Consider the following 20,381-nt stretch of genomic DNA (forward strand, 5'->3'; position numbering starts at 1 on the left):
TTATAACGAACAACACATGTCGTGACGTCACCGATTTCAAGCGGGCAGATTTTGAACCCCGCCGCCATTTGTGTTATGTAAACGAAAGTTGTACTTTTTGCAGTTCTACCAAGGTTAAAGGTATGCTCCTACTTTGGTAAGAACTCTAAAAAGTAATGACCAACAAACTGGAGATGTTGATAGCTTGAAACATAAAAAAAGGATTTCCCATCGAATTATAACGGTTTGGGTACGTTAACAACATTTAATTGTTTTTGTTTCTTACCAATACCAATTCTGTAACGTTCCTTTAAAGGATTTAGGTACTTTTTGTAACACAAAACACAATGTCCACAGATTTACATTCAACTTACACCGTTTGAAGATAATGATAGTAAAAAGCATACCTTAAAATATTAGTTACTGAGGTGATGTAATTTTTGAGAAATGAGTAAAATAATGTCATGAAATTCAATTTTTACATGCTAAAATAATTTTCGACTCATGATCACTGAGACGAAAATTATTTCCATGACATTGTTGGACTTAGTTTTTCAAAAACTACAGCACCTCAGCAAGTAATATTTTCAGGGGAGCTTTCTACTATCATTATCTTCAAACTGTGTAAAGTTTAGTGTAATTCTGTGGACATTGTGTTTTTTGTCCTACAAAAAGTACATAGACCCTTAAAGTAAAATTTAAGTGTATCTCATGTATCAGAGCTTGAACGTATTACCCGGAATGGTGATATTGGCTGTCAATCTTGACACACTTGAAGGGGTCGAGGTTGAACAAACAAAGACGGAGCCCGTGTAACCAAGTTTGCGGTAGTTCTCAACAGTCAGTGTAGACGTCCGGACACAAGACGACGCGTCGTAGTTCTTGATAAGCACGCCGTTCCGTTCATCACCAGTGACGTCATCCAACACCCCCAGTTTTGATTTGTAGATACTCCACGTGGTGGAAGGTCCTGTTGAGGCACTTGTTGAGCACACAAGCTTGAGAGTGAACGGGCCGACTCCTTTTGACACCCGCACCAGACTACGGAGTTCCAGGTCCCAATCTAATAACGTACAGGGAATAAAAGAATGGCTTGGCTATTTCAACAGCTTCACTTTAAACTAAAAATAAGTATTTTGAACGTGCATTAAAGACAATATCAGCATGGTCACCTTGGACGTGATGTCATTGAAGGCCCTCTTTGATGAAAAACAACAGAAACGTTAACGCTTAGATTTTCGGACGTAAACGATTCATCAACGATAATGGCCATTGTGAAGGGTTAACCTGTGCAGCCGTGGCTTGGATGCTGGAAGCACAACGTTTTAGTGTTGGTGGTTTATAATTTGATGTTTAATTTTTGTTTTAGCTCCTCCTTTATTGTTTTAAAAGATGTTCTTGGTACCAGTCTTAGTTTGGCTAAGGGTTTTTTAACTGTTGTCCATTCCTCCTCGTGTTATGGTGTTTTGTGGGTGCCGTTTTAACAATAATCTGGGTTTGCATTTGTTTTATTGGTTTTCAATGTGCGATTTTAAAAGCGTTCGTGTGCAACAATTTCCCTTGTATATTATTATAATCATATTTGTATCGTTGGCAGGGTCTAGTTTAACACATCTCAAGATGACAGTTTTTATACTTGTGTATAATCTTGATAGCCCCTGTCCAACTGGTAATCATTTTGTAAAAGAAAAAAAGAAAAACGATATAATAATTATATAGATAATAAATAATAACAAAAACGTTTAAAAATTAGATTCTATTACTATTATAGTGACGGGGCTCTGGATGTATAATCGCCTAAACGAACTGGTCGTGTTACAATTGCGACTGCGTCATACCTACGCATGCACCCAACTGTGTTATCGATCGTTCAAGGGCAATTATTAATACCCCCACCCCCCCACCCCCCCCCCCTTGTTTACCACTGTCCTTGGTTCAACCCTTGCTCTATGGTTCTACTGAACTACAGCAAGCAGTTTAAATTTAACATTAAAGGGCACATTGCCTTCGGAGTAGGCACTTTGTTGTGCAGTAAAAAACATAGTTTTGTAATGATTATATGGCTGGATATGATATTTCCAAAATATGATTCACATAAATATCATATAAAATTGTATGGCTTCTTTAACAAAAAGGCACTGGACATCTTTGATAATTGTCAAAGACCAGTCTCCTCACTTGGTGTATCTCAACATATGCATCAAATAACAAACTTGTGACAATTTGAACTCAATTGGTCGTCGATGTTGCGAGAGAATGATGGAACAATTCGTGTGCATTCAGATGCTTGAATTCGAGACATCGAGTCAGCTGAGTATCGAATTCAATTCAAATACTTTAGTGAGGAATTACATCTTTCTAAAAAAACTACGTTACTTCAGAGGGAGACGTTTCGCACAATGTTTTTTTAACTTTCAACAGCTCTCAAATCGGCTCGTTCAAAGTCAGTTTGTATGCTAACAATTATTTTGAGTAATTACCAAAAGTGTCCAGTGCCTTTAAAGTGCCAATGCGTTCGGAACTGGCCCTTTGTTGTTCCCCCTTTAAGGCCATGGACACTATTGGTAATTACTCAAAATAATTATTAGCATAACACTTTTTTTGGTAACGAGTATTATGGGGAGAGGTTGATGGTATAAAACATTGTGAGAAACGAGTCCTTCTGAAGTAACGTAGTTTTCGAGAAAGAATTAATTTTCCACGATTTTGATTTCGAGACCTCAGATCTACAAGTAGGAATTGAGGTCTCGAAATTAAGCATCTGCAAGCACACAACTTCGTATGACAAGGGTGTTTTTTCTGTCATTATTATCTCGCAACTATGACGACCGATTGAGCTCAAATTTTCACAGGTTTGTTATTTCGTGCATATGTTGAGATACACCAACTGTGAAGACTAGTCTTTGACAGTTACCAATAGTGTCCAGTGTCTTTAAGGTACTCACTGCTAATTCCGCAGTGCATTTGCCATTTTTTATATTATAGGCTTTGTACGTACAGTACCGGCTCAGTTTTCCTTACATACAAAAGAATGTGCGTTGCTGATTCAGATATTGAGTTCAGAGTTTGCATGACGTCATTGTTCATGCAATAATAATAAGATTTATCAAGCTAACCAACCCCGGGGAGCTTGACAACATAAAAATGCTTATAAAGAGTAAAAAGAGACAAACAAAACAATAACAAATTTAATTCTTGTCTCATGATTCATCATTTAATAATCGAGGTTCTTAATTTATTGTTGATATCCGCAGATGGAGCTATAAGCATAAGATGACGTCATCAATGTTTTAGTTCTCAATACATACCATTTGATGTATATGTTAAAGTCACCTGGAATTATTTTTTCCCAAACATTATGTTTCTGAACAATAAAATAATGTTTTGAGTAATTGTTTTGAGTAATTTTTGAATAAAGTTGTGTCGGGGTGACTCCGCCACCCCCTTTTGTGACGTCAATCGAGGCAGACTTTGCCTCGATCGAACATCGAACACACGTACGTGCAAGTACATTCAAGTCCTAGTCGCGAGCTTGTACGTTTCGAAAAAGGTTTTTTCTTGCACTTTTCCGGCAATGTCGACCAGGTGTATTGCTGCTGGATGCAGCAAAACAACTAAAGATGGGGTCAGTTTGCAAGTCTTTTCCAGCGCTGGGCAGCAAACACTTCGAGCCGTCGTGCTTCGAGAATCCGGAATACACTACACATTTTGACACGAAGAGAAAAGTTCTTTTCTGAAATATGACGCCATCCCAACAATTTGTCCAGCTAGTGCGGAAGTCGAAGAAGGTACCTGGAAAACGTAACGAACCCAATGGAGCATTTGCCTAACGTGAAAAAAATCAGGTATCGTTTCAACTTTGAGGGCACGTTTTAGCTTGCGCCAAGCGTCACTATCTTGTGTTGGCACTGCATTAGATTAGTCGCGCCTCGATTGACGTCACAAACAGCGCCCTCTTGGGTCGGGCTTATTTTAATATTTGTAAATAACATGGAAACTAATTTTTTAAACCTTAGTTAATTGTTTATTCATATTCCACTCATCAAACACATACTTTAGTGACAAAATCTTTATTTTGACAAAATAACACTTCCAGGTGACTTTAATTTATATTAATTCTAATGTTTTTGATAAATTATATTGCATATGTCATCATAAACAAAAAACACAGATCGAAAAGTATTTAGAATACAAAAAGACACCATAAAAGGGATACTCGTCCTAACTTAGGACTAATCTTAAAGGCAGTGGACACTATTGGTAATTACTCAAATTAATTATAAGCATAAAACCTTTCTTGGTAATGTGTAATGCGAGAGGTTGGTATTATAAAACATTTTGAGAAACGGCTCCCTCTGATGAAGTGGAGTAGTTTTTGAGAAAGAACCAATTTTTCTCGAATTTGATTTCGAGTCCTCAGAATTAGATTTTAAAGGTCTCGAAATCAAGCATCTGAAAGCACACAACTTCGTGTGACAAGGGTGTTTTTTTCTTTCATTATTATCTCGCAAATTCGACGACCGATTTAGCTCAAATTTTCACAAGTTTGTTATTTTGTGCATATGTCGAAATACAGCTAGTGAGACGACTGGTCTTTGACAATATGACTAAAAGTGTCCAGTGTTTTTAAGTTTCTCATATCTCCTAGGACTACAGTCCTAAGTTAGGACTATTGCTAACCCTTTGTGAAATCGACCCCAGCAGCTCTCCATTGCTCGTTACTAAGTTAGTTTCTATGCTACATTTTTGTTGAGTATTTAACAATAGTGTTCAGTGCCTTATAAAATGAAAACGGATGGTGTGCCAAACTTTAAAATCATTTACTTACCCATTGATCCACATGCGTAGAGATTCTGAATTGTATCTGGCCCAAGAATACCATCAGTCACCATCAAGTTGCTGTAATCAATTATAACTAGGTCAAGGGATTCATCAGTCAAAGAAGGTGTAATGTAGCTCCCGAGTCTCAGGTAATTGTCCAATTCGTTATCGTTGATATTGTATTGAATCTGCATATCAAGAAATTCATCCCAATCCGGAGTTGAATTATTTTTAACTGTTAAGCCGTTGAAGTACATCATTGCGATCTGCCCGTGACTTAAAAAGTTAAATGAGCATGCAAGATGAAACCATTGTCCCTTCTGTATGCTTCGTTCGTCTACAAGATAAGTCATGTTGACCACAATGGATGATCTTTCTTTGTTGTTATTTGCAGAACAAAGCAGCATGTCACCGCTGAGCCAAATGTTGAATCCAGACTTGAAACTGTCATAGTTTCCCGCGCTAATCAGATTGACCAAACCCATTACGCTCTGGTTGTGAGGTTGTATCTTCATCCATACTGCCCATGTAAAACTACCATTCGTACAAAACAACGGGTCCGTTATACAGCTGTTGTTGTATTCGCCGAGAATTAGTGGGGCTTTCAAGTCGCTGGAGACGGCACAGGAATCAAGAACGACTCCCGGTGCGGGTACAAACCGAACGCCATTCAGATCTGGCACGTCTTTGATGGGAACGAACATTCCTTCAAGGGGTTTAAATGCGTCGCAGGAGTTTTCATTGCTGATTGAGACGGTGTCATTGTCACCAAGGGACCAATGGAAAGTCTGAATAGCATCTGCACAAAAGGAAAATCAAAACAAAAAATTATGTAAATCAAGAATATTAATCATGGCTGTAATTTGTTCAGATTTGCCAATATTTTAAACAAAATATGTTCCTCTTGTACAGAAAATAGCCCCCGACCCCATCCCTTAAATTATCTTAAGAATACATTGGGGGGGGGGGGGCTGCCAAGAGGACATGCACAAATTAATTGTCTTTTAAGTCGGCTGTATGCATGTACAAAGAAGGCCTGCAATATCGTAAACCCTGTACCAATACAATATAATACAATACAATGGGTTTTTATATAGCACCATTTCATTTAGACCATAGCGCTTGAAACGAACAATAGCAATGCAGATAATACAACATGAACAATAAAGCAATAAACAGACACTAAGGAAAAATATGTTTTTTAAGTGCTTTCTTGAAAATAGGCAGTGAAATTGAGGTGCGTATTGTGATGGGAAGATGGTTCCAGTCCTGGAGCGGCTAAGGAAAATGAATTAGATGCAGCGGATTGAAGAGATTTGCTCGGTTTATTTTCAGCAAGACGGGTTTTTTCTGATGCTGAGCGAAGCCCAGCCCTAGTTTGAATGTGAAAAGAAAAACAAGATGAAAGATATGCTGGTGCAAGTCCATTTAAGCATTTATACACATGCACCAATATTTTGAATTGAATGCGCTCTTTCACCGGGAGTCAATGTAGCTCTTTGAGAAAAGGAGTTGCATGATCATGTTTAGAAGCACAAAATATTAGTTTGGCAGCCCAATTCTGAAGATGTTGAAGTCTAATAATTTGAGTTGTGTTCGCTCCAAGTAAAAGTGCGTTGCCATAGTCCAATCGTGAAAGAACAAGAGACCTTGTAACACTGCTACATGTGTCAACGTCTAGAAACCTTCTTATACGTGTAATGTTACGCAGATGGTATGACACAGACCTAGACAATGATGTTATTTGTGAAGACATAGACATAAGATTGTCAAAGACAATGCCAAGGTTCCGAACAGTTTTAGTGGGTGTGATAATTTCATCTCCAATATGCAGTTGAACACTGGGCATGAGGCGATTGAAATGAGGTGAGGCTGCAACAAAGAACTCGGTTTTATTGTTGTTCAGTTTCAACATATTTTCAGTCATCCAGGATTTTAATTCTACAATGCACTTTGTGAGCGCCTGTAAGGCAGACTGAATAGATGATGAATCCGAAGGTGTGAAACTGGTATAAATCTGAATATCATCAGCATAGATGTGGTAGAGTGGATTGTTCCCCTTGATGATTCTACCAATGGGAATGGTGTAAATGGTAAAGGATTTCGGTCCAACAATTGATCCTTGCGGCAATCCATAAAGCATATCGTGTGAGGCTGAATAAGTATTGTCTATCAAAACCTGTGTTGTTCTACCACTGAAGTAAGACTTAAACCACTCAAGAGCTGTCCCTGTAATGCCAATCTCACATTCTAATCTGTTGAAAAGGACATTGTGATTAACAGTGTCGAATGCGGCACTTAGGTCTAAAAGCACCAGGAACACGCCCTTCTGATTGTGGATCATGCCCATGATATCACTTTTGACTTTGTACCGAAAAATACATCACATTTATGTCCAGTTAAAACAATTGATTTCAGTGTTTCAACACTGTTTTTGTTGTTATGCAAGTCGCCAGACACCCGATGTCTGAACGCCACTTCAAGGTGTGGGCTACGAATCAACTATTTTTTTCCAGGGGCCGTTACCGCCTACTCCTGGAGCTGAAATAGGGTTACCCCCTTTACAGTCCATACGGATGCTGTAGGCTTTGGTAGGCCTGGTTGGTAGAGCAGAAATCATAGCTGATATAACTATGTGACACAATTTTCACTAAACTATATAGGTTTTCTCGGCCGATTTTGGCAAATGAGCAGCCAATTTCATTGTTATGCGTTCGAACTAAAGCTGTGTTGCCTCTCCAGTTGTTACTGCGTTTTAAATTCTGAATTCGGCCATGCAATTTCGTTTTGAGTCGAGTCAAACTCCTTTCAGCACTCGGTCCAGTTTAGCGTATCGTCATTCTTTTTCGTGACACGCACGCCTCAAGAAGCGACTGCGAATTTGAATGCTGCTTTGATGAATGGTTAAATTGAATAATTATTTTGTTAAATCGAATGACGCAATAAAACAAGTCGAATGACCCTTTTCAGTAGCATTCGATTTCGCGCGAAATAGAATAGCTTGGTGGTTAAACTGGCTGCTCATTTGCCGGAATTGACCGAGAAAACCTATAGTATTATTGGTCGGATCTATACTAGGTTTGTCGCCCGCTTGATATTCATGGAATTTGCCTCCCAGTGGAGGAAAGTACCACCACTCAAGAATGTTCTCTTCAACAATGTCAGCAGAAAAGAAAGAACAACATTCTCCTGACGGATGCAAACTCGTTGTCTAAAGCGAAATAATTGCACCACCGAATAATTGACTCAAAAGATTTGTGGGACTTTTTTAACTTTCCTTTGAGTCCGCTGACCTTACTGAGCTAATGGATAAATTATACTTTTATTTCTAAATTTAGGCACACGGAGGCTTGATTTTCCACGCCAAAATGCCAAAAGCATGTACTCATGCAATAAACTTGGTCTAAACAACTAATTTACTTATCCGAAACCGGCGAATATTACACAACATTATAAACCATCTTATCGGGGCTAAATTTCTGGCACATTTTTAAGCCACCCCCCGTTGTTCTGGAAAAAAAGATAATTCGTAGAAGGCTATTTTAAGAGTTTTTTTTAATCGGGCACCATTCACCGGTAAGTTTTTGGTTTTGTTTTTCTTTTTTTACCCGAAAATCGAACAATCTTTATTAGACCCATTGCATTGGCCGCCATCTTTCTCTCTTACCATTGGCTGAGAATCGTACACAGCGCGTACACGCGTGCACTCACTCATTGGGGAAGTTTAGCGGCACGTTTAAACGCGAGCAAAAACGTGAACGTGAACGTCAGAAAATGTTGTAAAAATCTCACGTTTTAAGCATACGTACGTGAAATTACAATTTTGTATGTCAGGTAGTACGTACAGACGTCATGCGTGAGCATGTAATAAGCCCAAAATGGTGACGTCATCCTAGAAAAGAGAAATTTGTCTGACGTTCACGTTCATGTGTTTGCTCGCGTAATGTGCAGCTAAACCTCCCTTTTGCTTTACATCAAAGATGGTGGTCAATGACGTCACGTGCAATCCATCTGTTATGCCACTTAATTTGTTGTCCCAAAAAATTGTTTTGGTGAGAACGGACATAGCCATGCTTTCAACCAGCCTGTGAACATTTAAGAATAAAACTGTCTTTTGAATTTAAAGGATGTGTCGTCTTTTTAATGTAAATAGGTTAGCATGTGTTTATTTTTAGTCTGCAATAGAATACTCCTTGTTTGCCAAAAAAACAGATCTACAAATAATCCAGTTTTTCTGTATTTCAGACAAAATCTTTGACAAAATTGTCGATTTACAGCAGCAAGTTTCAACATAAGATTGACACAAGTCAAGCAATGGATATTTTGTATTTTGTTTGTGTATAGGTTTGCATCTGTTTACTTTAATCTGCCATAAAGGGAATACCCCTTGTTTGCTATAAAATACCCTAACATCAGTAATACTGTATTTCATACAGAAATCTTTAACAAAGGTAAAGAATTCAACGTGTCGATTTAAAACAGTAAGTTTCAATATTAGATTGACACAAGCTAAGAATGGTTTGTTTTTTTATTTGTTTGCATGACAAAAATGGAGACAACAATAAAATTGTGTAGTACAACAAAAAAGGCGGAGTAATATACAAATGTTTACCTTCTTTCCCTTGTAGTCTTTCGGAGTTATCTAGACCGACTGCTAAAAGCAGCAAAACTAAAACCAGCATCATTTTATCCAAGTTTACCTCATCAAGGAGTAGAACATTATAAATAAAACCTCCCCATCAGCCAAGATTTCTGAAATCCCTCCTTGTTGATCAAATCGTCTGTTTAATTCCAACTCGTGATTATTATTAAACGCCAGTTCGAAGCCGACTCGTTGAAGCGTGCAAGACCGAGTCACAGAAAATAATCTAGAGCTTAAAGGGCAAGTATTACGTTTGGTTGTCACTCTTAATATTAAAGGCAATACAAATTTACATGGTAGGAAAACAGCATAGTATAAAGCATTATTGATAATCAATCCATTTTGAAGTAATTTGGTTATAGAAATTGAGTTCGGTTATTTATCTCAGCTAATTATAAGAGTTGTCATCTGAGAAGCGTTACTGTTTGTAGCGTTTCTCAGACTGTGTATTTCTTTGTTAGGGATTATTTTTCCTGTTTTGACAACATTCGCTCCAGACTTTCGGCTATATGTCAAGAACGCGACTACTTTTTGAAATAGCTTATTTTTCATTAAGAAAATGGAATTAGCTGTTATAAACTGAAGCATCTGTCACCTATCGAAATGAGCTATGGTATAAATGCAAAACGTAGTTCATTGCCTGACGTGTCAACCCTAAGTCTTTCCCTAAGGCTAGTTTTATTGTATACAGTCATCTACAATCATGTAGGATTAAAACAATTGAACGGTTCCAAAATGCAAAAGCTTCTGTTCTTCTTTCCCGTAACCATTAATTTCAGGCAAGAATACCAAATTTTATACCTTCCCTTTAAGTTATTAGTTGTGTATAACCAACGAAAGTAAGAACTCGCATATCGCATAGGAAGTAACAAACCACGCATACTTATTATCAAAAGGTTTATTTAAAAGACGAAATCAATAATTGTCAATACAAAAAATAAAAACCATGGCTTTACTCTATTCTATTATGACCTGGTTAATTGATTTTTTTTTAAGATGGAATGACCCAAAAGTCAGTCAGTCAGTTTAATTGCTTTCTCCCTTTGTTAGATTTTATCACAACCCTCATGTCATTATTGCTAGAGTTATTCCTATTCCTTTAAAATATTGCAAGAAAAGGATTTCTTTCCAATAATTATTAATATCACCGAGTTTGTGAATTTGTGTAGTTTTCTTGTGTTGTTTTGAATGAAGAGCGCACAAAATCAACTAATTTTATTTTTTTAACGGAGAGTAATGTGCGCTTATTCAGTTCCATTTTGGGCAACAAGGTGGTAAAGCAAATCCTCTTCCCACAAATGACAATAACGCATTGCCATTTTGAAGCACGCCGTCAACGGCTGATGTGTAGCCAGTTGTTCTTTTTTTTTTTTTGACTTGAGGGTTGAAATTATATGTTTAGACCGATAAAAGTTCAGACTCAGAGTTGTAAGTTTTTCACAAAATCTGAGGTTGAAAATATATTTTTTGATCAATAAAAATTCAAAAATTCAAAGTTAGTAAAACTAAAAAAATTACAACAGATGAAACACATTGTAAACAATTGATAAGCAAATCCCATTAAAAGTCGCTTAAGTAACTAAATAAAATTCATAAGACTTGGATAGTTTCGGGAAAAAGGGTGGAAGGATAATAAGCGCGAGTACAACTCGAAAAGGAAAAGTTTGATTTGTTGCTAGTATGCTTGAAAATTCATAATATTTGCACATTGTGTATAATTTTCCTAATTTTTTAAGATTCTCACAAACGACGTCACATGGCTGATGACGTAATATGGCTTTTCGCGAATCTTTGACCATGTCTAAAACGGCGACTTTGGCTACAGATACGGCTATGATCGCGCGAGTTTGTCTGTTCTTTAAAGTCACCTGGAAGTGGTATTTTTTCAAAATAAAGCTTTTGTCACTAATATATGTGTTTTGATGAGTGAAATGTGAATAAACAGTTAACTAAGGTTTTAAAAAATCAGTTCTTATGTGATTTACAAATTTAAGAGTAGACCCCGACCCGAGAGGGCGCTGTTCGTGACGCCTGTAATGCGTAGATAAACACAATTGCAAAGTACATGTACGGACCAAGTCGTGAGTTTGTACGTTTAAAAAAAAAAGCCGACCAGGTGTTTGCTGCTGAATGCAGAAAAAAACTTTTTGAAATGTACCAACTCACGACTTGGACGATACATGTACTTTGCACGTGTGTTTACTATACGCATTGCAGGCAAAGTCTGCCTCGATTGACGTCACAAAAGGGGTAGGCGGAGTCAGCCCCAAACAATTTTATATATTTTTTAAACAAATAAATCGTGACAACAATTACGAAAAAATTGTTTTATTGTTCATAAGCATATAATCTTATGTTTGAAAGAAAAAAAAAAAAATCTATTTCCAGGTGACTTTAATACTGACAGATTCACTGATCTAACCGTAGCTGTTTCGGACACGTTCTTCTGAAAAGCAGAGCCTGTGTTCAAATGTTCGGTTTTTTATACAATAAATACCAAACATCTTGCAAACTCAAGCTCCTTAATGATTGAAAACATGTTAGGTGTGAAGTGAGGTGCATGATTTTCATCAAACGCAACTTGCTGCCGTTTTCGTCCAGGCTGGTATATGAGGCAAAAATAGAGCTCGGGAAAATACCGAGTACACAGTGCTTACACAAACTGGTAAAACCAAAATTAATAATTATTTTTATTATCCATCCGAAAATGCGAATTTCCATCAAATAAGGCGCAACAGTACTGGTCCAAAACAATCTTTCCTTTTGGCTTCCTCCCTAGGAACCAATAACGGCGTTAAAGTTAAAATGACCAACAAAGGTTTTGGCGGCCGGGTCGAAAGGTCCACCCCAGCAGACAACCGTGGCATACAGGGTAGTCCATCGTCCAGAGGGTGTGGTCACTGTATTACTTGGGAGCTGGCGTCCATCATGGGCGATCATATTGGTCGTGTCACTCGGCTGTGTAAAACAAACACAGGTGGAAAAGATTAACAAGAAACTTTGGAACGCTAAGTTGCAGTAGACATACCAGGGCCCAATTTCATAGCGCCAGCTTGAAGGGTAAGCAAATTTCCAAGCTTACCGTAGCAGAAAAAATTCCTAGGGTGCAAGCGTATCTCACAGCATAGAGTAAGTACACTCTACTCCTTACTCTATGCTCACAGATTATCAAAAGAACTGAGCGGCCATGTTGCGCGTTTTCTATGGATTTGCATTGTGACGTCATTTATGTTCGTGCGATAAGCACCGGAAGGTTAGCATGCCTTCACGTGTGTGCTTACAGGTAGCAGCGCTATGAAATGGAAATCGTGCAGGAGAGGGGGAGGGGGGAAGGGTGGGGGGCAGTTATCACAAAATCGGCCGCTACGCAGCGCTATGAAATTAGGCCCTGGTAAAGAAGACCTTTAATCAAATACTCGGTTCGCGCGCGTTAGGTGTGAAGTGAGGTGCATGCTGGTCTAGCGAGCGATCAAGTTCATCGCTAGCTAGACCAGCATGCACCCTTTTCAATAGTTAGTGCTTGCGCAATGGATAGTTGCGAAAAAGTCAGGTTAAGTAGTTCTGAATTTGCGCACTTTACCAAAAACAGTTGCTGCCACCAACAGTCCTCCGTCACTTTTTAACTTCAAAAGTCCTCTTTTGTTTTCATTAGGATATTATTTTCATTAAATTCAATTAAATTCAAACAATGAAACATTAATTTCCGTGCTCACAATAAGAAAGAACAGAATCATTTTGACAAAATAAATGTTTAGTAGTACCATAAAAAGCAAAGAGTAAATTAGACTGAAATTTAATTTGTTTCAAAAAGCTGTCCAGGAGTATTATATTTCCCTTCATCTTACTGTTCCCACTTCCGTCTTGTCTAATATTGATGTTATTTTTTGTGAGTGTGCTTTTATTACCCTTATTGACGGTACTGTACACTATTGGTAACTTCTCAAAATAGTTGTTAGCGTTAAAACTTACTTGGTAACAAGCAATTGAGAGCTGTTGATAGTTTAAAACATTCAGAGAAACGACCCCCTCTGAGGAAACGTAGTTTTCGAGAAAGAAGTAACTCTCCACTTAATTTGAATTTGACTTCCAGAACTCAAAATTAAATTTTGAGGTCCCAAAATCAAGCAATTGAAAGCATTCAACTTTGTGTGACAAATGTGTTTTTTCTTGCATTACATTATCTCGCAACTTCGACAACCAAGTGAGTTCAAATTTGCACAGGTTTATTACTGTGTGCATATGTTGAGATACACCAAAGGAGAAGACTGGTCTGCGACATTACCAAAGGTTTCCAGTGTCCTTAAATTAATTGAGACATCCAGTTGGTAACGTCTTGATCAAAGACTAACCTCACAAGGAGACTTGTCACAGATATATTGCACCCAGGAACTTTCACCATCCGACCCAAACACAGTGCTGGTCACGGTGTACCTTGTACCCGTGACAGGAGTAGGGCAGAAGGTAAACTTGAGGTAGGCTTCATTGAGCCGAGGAAGTGCCTGAGCAGCTGACAACGATATCACTTCTGTCAGGTAAATCGTGGTCACTGCAGGGTCAGATTTGTATATACCGCCTTCGGGATAAGAAACTGAGTTTTCAAGCTGGTCACTTTCTGGACTTTGCTTCCAGTTCTTCTTCTGGAAGAAAAAAACATAATACGATTGTTATAAATTTACGTAATTTGAGAGATTAGAGATTCAACATGTGCGAACCAGTTTTCTTTCACTTCATTTCATTTCATTTCATTTCATTTCATTTCAAGACAATTATTTCTATTCCAACATAGAATCAAAATAACAATGACAAACAACAGTAAAGAGATTTGGAAATGGGAGATCACCAGAAAAGCCAAAGCTTGTGGTAGGCATACCCTGACCAAGAAAAGCACAATAGACGAACATGAACATTAACGTTCTTAGGCAATGTGGTTGATTGAAGCCACTTTCGGCACAAGTGTGCAGTCTACTCAGGTACCCGGTGCAATAAGGTGTATATTCGGTTGCACCGAATGGCTTCTACTCGCAAGTTCCTACAACTCAGTGAGTTCGATAAGCTTCCCCGGTGTGGCGGTTTCAACTTTCCGTTGTGTTCAGTTTTCCGAATGACCAAATACGGTAGCATTACGTCATGCGATGATTGCGCACAGCAAGCGAAAGTAGTCAGTTTTTAGTGCCGTATTGAGTCATCCGTTACCCGCCGGTAGCTGTCATGGCGGCGTCCACGAGTCGAGTACAACTAGCGGCAAACGCGTGGATCGTATGAGTTGTTTTTTATGCAAGCAGAGTGTTACCTGCCTAAAGTTGTACCCATGAATACATGTAAAGATGGGGGCAAGAGATTATGTGGATACACAGAAAAGAATCGTAATATAAACAATTTTGGGTCACTGCTGAGAGAACTACAGTATACTCGCCAGGGTACTCGCGGCGGTATCTGACAGGTCACCCGGAAAACTGAACACGCCGGAAAGCTAAAACCGTTCGAAAAACGTGCTGATATGTCCGACTACGTCACCCGAAAAACTGCACACGGCGGAAGACTAAAACCGCCACACCGGGTCGACCTCGCTGTGTGGCGGTTTTTTTTTTTCCCAGGACGAACGTGTGAAGATACATACCCCACGTTCGTCCTAGGAAAGTTGCCTATTTTGTTGTTTAAGGACGAACGTGTGCAGATAATTCCCACGTTTATACTGGAAAAAAAACCGCCACACCCCGGGGTCGACCCGGGGAAGCTACTCAAACGCACCCCACCCATTGTCTCAATATAAGTGTACTGCCCTCTGTGTTCAAGTGCTTGAATTTGTTTTTTTCATTTGCATAACGAAACTCGAGAATGACACGTTCGACCTTCGCTGTGTAGTTGTCAATGTTACAGTCATGTTGAACATCACAATCCGGCAAGCAGGAAGAGATCCCGTGACACGGAAATGTCTTTATTTACAACAATGCCCAAGACATTAACACAATTCTGCGTTAGCTGAACCCGGAAATTACCCAGAAAAAAAAAGAACTGCAGCTCTGTATAGAACACATGTATTTAGTTAATCCACTATACCTAAATTGTCATTTTTTCAGGCATCTGAAAGTACAGACATTTGTACAACAAGGGTGTTTTTTTCTTTTACTGTTGTAACTTCGATGACCAATTGAGTCCACATTTTCACAGGTTTGTTATTTTATGCATAAGTAGGGATTCACCAAGTGAGAATACTGGTATTTGACAATTACTAAGCATGTCCATGGATCGATTTCACCAAGAGTTAGGACTAGACCTAACTTTTGACTCGTCCTCGGAGATATAACAATAAGGATAGTGCTATTTAGTTGAGACGAGTAGCTCGTCCTAACTCAAGATAAGGGTTGTCCTAACTTTTTGTGAAATCCACCCCATGCGTTTAAGCCCAATTAAAACACAAGCTCACCAGAATGAAGCCCCAAAGTTTTACACGTAAAAAATGTTACAGGACATTCAAATTCCAATATAAACTACAAGGTCAACTGGGTAAATTTATAAAAATGTGGGTTTGAATAAAGACAAATTGACTTGAGTGGGACTCGAACCAAAGACCTCTGACTTATGAAGTCACATCCCCTTGTGCTCCCCTGGCTGCCACTTCCCAGGTTGTATCGTATAAATTTGGGTGTGATCCATAGCTAGACTTGCAGTTAACGGTTGTATAATAAAGGTTTTGACAAAGAGGGACACCGCTAACATAGGGCCAGATAGCTCAGTTGGTAGAGCACCGACAAGTTAATCAGGAAGGTCGTTGGTTCGAGTCCCACTCTAGTCAAGTTCGCTTTGTTACCAAATTCAAATTTATCCTTACATCTGTTTTAGGTACCAACTCTGCATCCAAGCTGAATGATACAGCGTCCACTGGTCCATTTTGTCCCCTGACGAACAAATCACCGGTCGATGGCCAGGATGGTACGAAGCACCCAGCGTGAGGAACACCTTGCTTGTCGACATTGGTGCACAGTGCGTCTTTTGCGGTCTGAATAATTACAATATTATGGAGCGTAAGTTTGAGAGGTTTAAAGGCAGTGGACACTATTGGTAATTACTCAAAATAATTATCAGCATAAAACCTTACTTGGTAACGAGTAATGGGGAGAGGTTGATGGTATAAAACATTGTGAGAAACGGCTCCCTCTGAAGTGATGTAGTTTTCGGGGAAAAAATAATTTTATTTGTACACGAATTCGATTTCGAGAGCTCAGATTTAGAATTTGAGGTATCGAACTTAAGAATCTGAGAGCACACGACGTCGTTTGACGGGGGTGTTTTGTCCGGTCATTATTATCTTGCAAGGTCGATGATAACAGATTGAGCTCAAATTTTTACAGGTTTGTTATTTTATGCATTATGTTGAGGGACACCAAGTGAAAACTGGTCTTTGACAATCAATTACCAATAGTGTCCAGTGTCTTTAAATGTTTGTATTTTGTCGTCAGAATTTTGTCAAATCTTTGTTCTTCTTGTCTTAAACTTGGTTCGTGACTTGCTGTTTGTTGGAGGTGTTTGTGTGTTTGTTTGTTTCATTCTTTCTTTGTGTATATATACAAGGCTGTTTTCTACAAGCCTCTGCTTATTTACTCTAACAGCCTCATCGCTTTCGCTCCTATCTTATTAGTTGCTTTTATAATGTACTACTTGTGTATACTTTTGATTTTGTTTACCTTGCTATGTACTGATCAATTCTCATAGTACTAATTTCCAACAAGAGTATGGAATAAACGTCTTATTGTAAGGAAAACAAAAACTACCTCTTACCTTATTGGCAGCATCCACTACGTAGAATTTGACCACGCCCACTACCGCTATCCAGTACGGGTTATTGTTGAGCACTACAGTAACGTTGATACCGTTGTCCTTCATCTGGCCACATAGGTAGCCAATCAGCTGGAAGCTCTCATCTTGCTTTAGGGTAGTCACTTCGGTTGTGATGTACTTGGTGATGACGTCAATGTTGACTGCTTGGGCTGCTGGGGCTGAAAGAGAGGGTCAGAGGTCAAACCTAGAGAAAATGTTTACTGAAAGCTAAAGACCTTTATATTGCTGTTTCTGCATTCTAAAAATAGTGTTTAGAATGCCAACACATTTCTAAGCATAGGTTTTGCACCCACCTTTTTTACGCGTTTAAATCTTAAAACTTGTTTAGAATATTGTGTGTGTTCGGATGATACAAACCATCTGAGTGGGTGTCAACATGATAAATATGATTATCATATAAGTGGGTAAAATATGTTGTTTAAAAAAAAAAAGGGAAAAAAGTTCCCTGTATTAACAGTATTGGATGCTATTATTAACTGGTCAAAAAGGAACCATACTACTTTTCATTCTAGCCTAGGATTGGATACATTGATTAGGCATTCGTCCAAAAATAATATGCATCAGTAGACTTTTGTGCCCGAAACTCTGGTAAGTTTTGCTGTAAAAAAAGCAAAAGAAAAAGACATAGGCCTAATATAACTAAAACAACCCGAAACAAATAAATAAATAAAATCAAAGAATGTGCTGAAATTTAACCAAATTGCATCAAATATTAAGCCTACACAACGAAACCCATGTCAATGTTCTGTGTATATATACTTTTGCCCCCGAATATCTTATTATTTTTGCTAACCGAAAAGAAACAAAACAAAAAAACAGAGACAGCATAAAAAACAGAAACGATTTTTGGGGTTGAACAAAGAATTGACTAGAGTGGGATTCGAACCAACGACCTCCGGAAACGTGCCGGCGCTCTACCAACTGAGCTATCTAGCCCTATATTGGCGGTGTCCCTATTTTGTCAATATTTTTGTTCGGGGGTGCAGAAACAGTATACAAAAAATAAGAAAGCAGAAACAGTATACAAAAAATAAACGCATGGTTAGCACTATTATTTATGTTTACTCTTACTTAAAGATATGTTTTGCTTTACTCTATAATACATGTAACTGTCGTTATTCTTTTCGAGGGTATGGAAATAAATGTATTCTTGAAATGAAATGAATTGAATCTGCTTAAAAACTTAAGGAATTTTGCACTAAATCTTACCTGACACAAAGATCCCTACAAACAGCAGAAGGAAAGACAAGGACCCCATGGTTGCCGGATGTCAACTCTTTCACGTTCTGATAAAGTAGTATGCGGCAGAGGAGTCTCTACACGTTATTATGTTTATGCTGGAATTCACGTGACGGTCGGAAGGGTTTCGGTTTCGGTTGCAAACTTACGGAAGCCTTAAAGTGACATTAAGAGACTCAGACAAAAAAAAACAGTCATTGGTTTGACTTACATTTAAAACTTTTCATTTGTACAAGTCTTTATCATGAGTCATAAGATAAATCTTGTAATTAAGGTGCGAGTCAAAATTATTAATAGAATATGCATTTGAAAGTTATCTCATAAAATAGATACGACTGGTACATGTATGTTCTAAATAAATGGCACTTTTGAATTATACTTATGCAAGGTTATAAAATATTTTCTTAATCTTTATGAGGTGTGATACATTATTTTGGTTCTGACTTATCCTAAGTTAAACAGGATCATGAGATCTAAGATAAGCCATAAGTAGGATTATAACTTTTTTATGGTGGAAATACAATTTATAGTAAATTTTGCGGAAACAGCATATAATGAATGATACTCTCTAATTGAGTTGGGGTGATTCTGGGAAAAAACTTAATTCAAGGATCATACGGTTCTTTTCAGGACCACCCCAACTCAACTACAGAGTCTAAATAAATGGTGGTAAACGCAAACCTTACTGTTAGTTAAGTCAGGTTTAATAAGACTTATGGGGCGTCGTTGCTGAGCGGATACACCGAACTCAAGTTCTAGTGTTTCTGTTCAGCAAAGTGTGGGTTCGAATCCCCGTCGAGGTAATTGTGTCATTGAGCAAGCAATTAACCATAAGCCTCTCTCCACCCGGTGGTAAATAGGTACCTGCTAGGGCAGAGATGGATCTTGTGATTGGTAAGCTTAGTGCGCTCCATATTTGGAAGCACGGGCTGTACACTCCCCATGGAGTTGAGAATGATTTAAGGCCAAGTGACCAGGGGTAAACAATGTTGGACGCCCTTCGGGTGTTTAAAACGATCATATAACAACTACTAATTAATATTTGTTTTTTCTTTTTGAACGGCCTATCCAAGCTACCATACAATTTTCCAAACAGGGAAATGCCGGCATTTCGCAATGAGGAAAATCGCTTTTCTGGACTATGCCAAGAAATAGACAATGGTAAAAGTCCCAAAACTTATTTGCAACAGTGTTGTTGGAAAATGTTGGGGTCTACTTGAAATACATGTTTGTTTGTTTTTGTTCTTTCAAGAGACGGGGTCAACTTGTAGTGTTTGGGTTTTTCCATAGTGACCCACCAGCCGAGTCGCGTTTTACCAACCCCGATAGCATTCCTACTTCATTGGCCAATTTTATGAAAATGTTAAAGCAGAACATACCGCTTCATCCGCTTGACGAGTTTCTTTGATCAAAGAATTAGCGGGGCACAAGTCACATCAATGCAAACTTTGGGTAAGTTTGGCTGGTGGTAACCTTACAAGATTTTGAGGATTTTGTGTTCGAACTGCCTCTAGCTACCGGGCAATCTCGGTGGTCTAGTTGGTATGACACTGCTCTAGAATTGCAAAGGTTGGGGGTTCGAATCCCACCCGAGTAAAAACGCCTGTGATTTGTTTTCACAGGACTCGGGAAAGTACCGAGTATACAGTGCTACACACATCGATGTATATGGGTAAAAAAACAACAATTAATATTCTTTATCCCCGATGCAATTTTAACATCTATAAGATTTTGTGCTCGATATTATGGGACGGTGTACCCGCCCCATTTCCCCGACCCGCCCCATTTCCCTTACGGAACAACTCGTGACCTCATTCCGCTAATAGTTTTTCATTATCATTAAATGTTAAATCTGTGAAATTTC

The 20,381-nt window shown here is 38.4% G+C and overlaps 2 protein-coding genes across 2 annotated transcripts; both read right to left on the reverse strand.

The window, feature by feature from the left end:
* Positions 1-897: 897 nt before the first annotated feature.
* Positions 898-7,150, reverse strand: LOC139951810 (uncharacterized). Its single transcript, XM_071950877.1, has 4 exons — positions 6,496-7,150; positions 4,808-5,599; positions 975-1,042; positions 898-930 (listed from the first exon to the last, which is right to left on the reverse strand). The coding sequence occupies exons 1-4, from the start codon at positions 7,148-7,150 to the stop codon at positions 898-900; spliced, it is 1,548 nt and encodes a 515-aa protein (XP_071806978.1).
* A 3,650-nt stretch (positions 7,151-10,800) lies between these two features.
* Positions 10,801-18,646, reverse strand: LOC139951502 (uncharacterized). Its single transcript, XM_071950436.1, has 5 exons — positions 18,488-18,646; positions 17,219-17,436; positions 16,272-16,439; positions 13,792-14,079; positions 10,801-12,400 (listed from the first exon to the last, which is right to left on the reverse strand). Exons 1-5 carry the CDS (start codon positions 18,534-18,536, stop codon positions 12,218-12,220), a joined length of 906 nt encoding a protein of 301 aa, XP_071806537.1. The 5' UTR covers positions 18,537-18,646; the 3' UTR covers positions 10,801-12,217.
* Between the last annotated feature and the right edge of the window lie 1,735 nt (positions 18,647-20,381).

Source organism: Asterias amurensis, chromosome 19 (assembly GCF_032118995.1).
Source record: "Asterias amurensis chromosome 19, ASM3211899v1".
Lineage (NCBI taxonomy): Eukaryota > Metazoa > Echinodermata > Asteroidea > Forcipulatida > Asteriidae > Asterias > Asterias amurensis.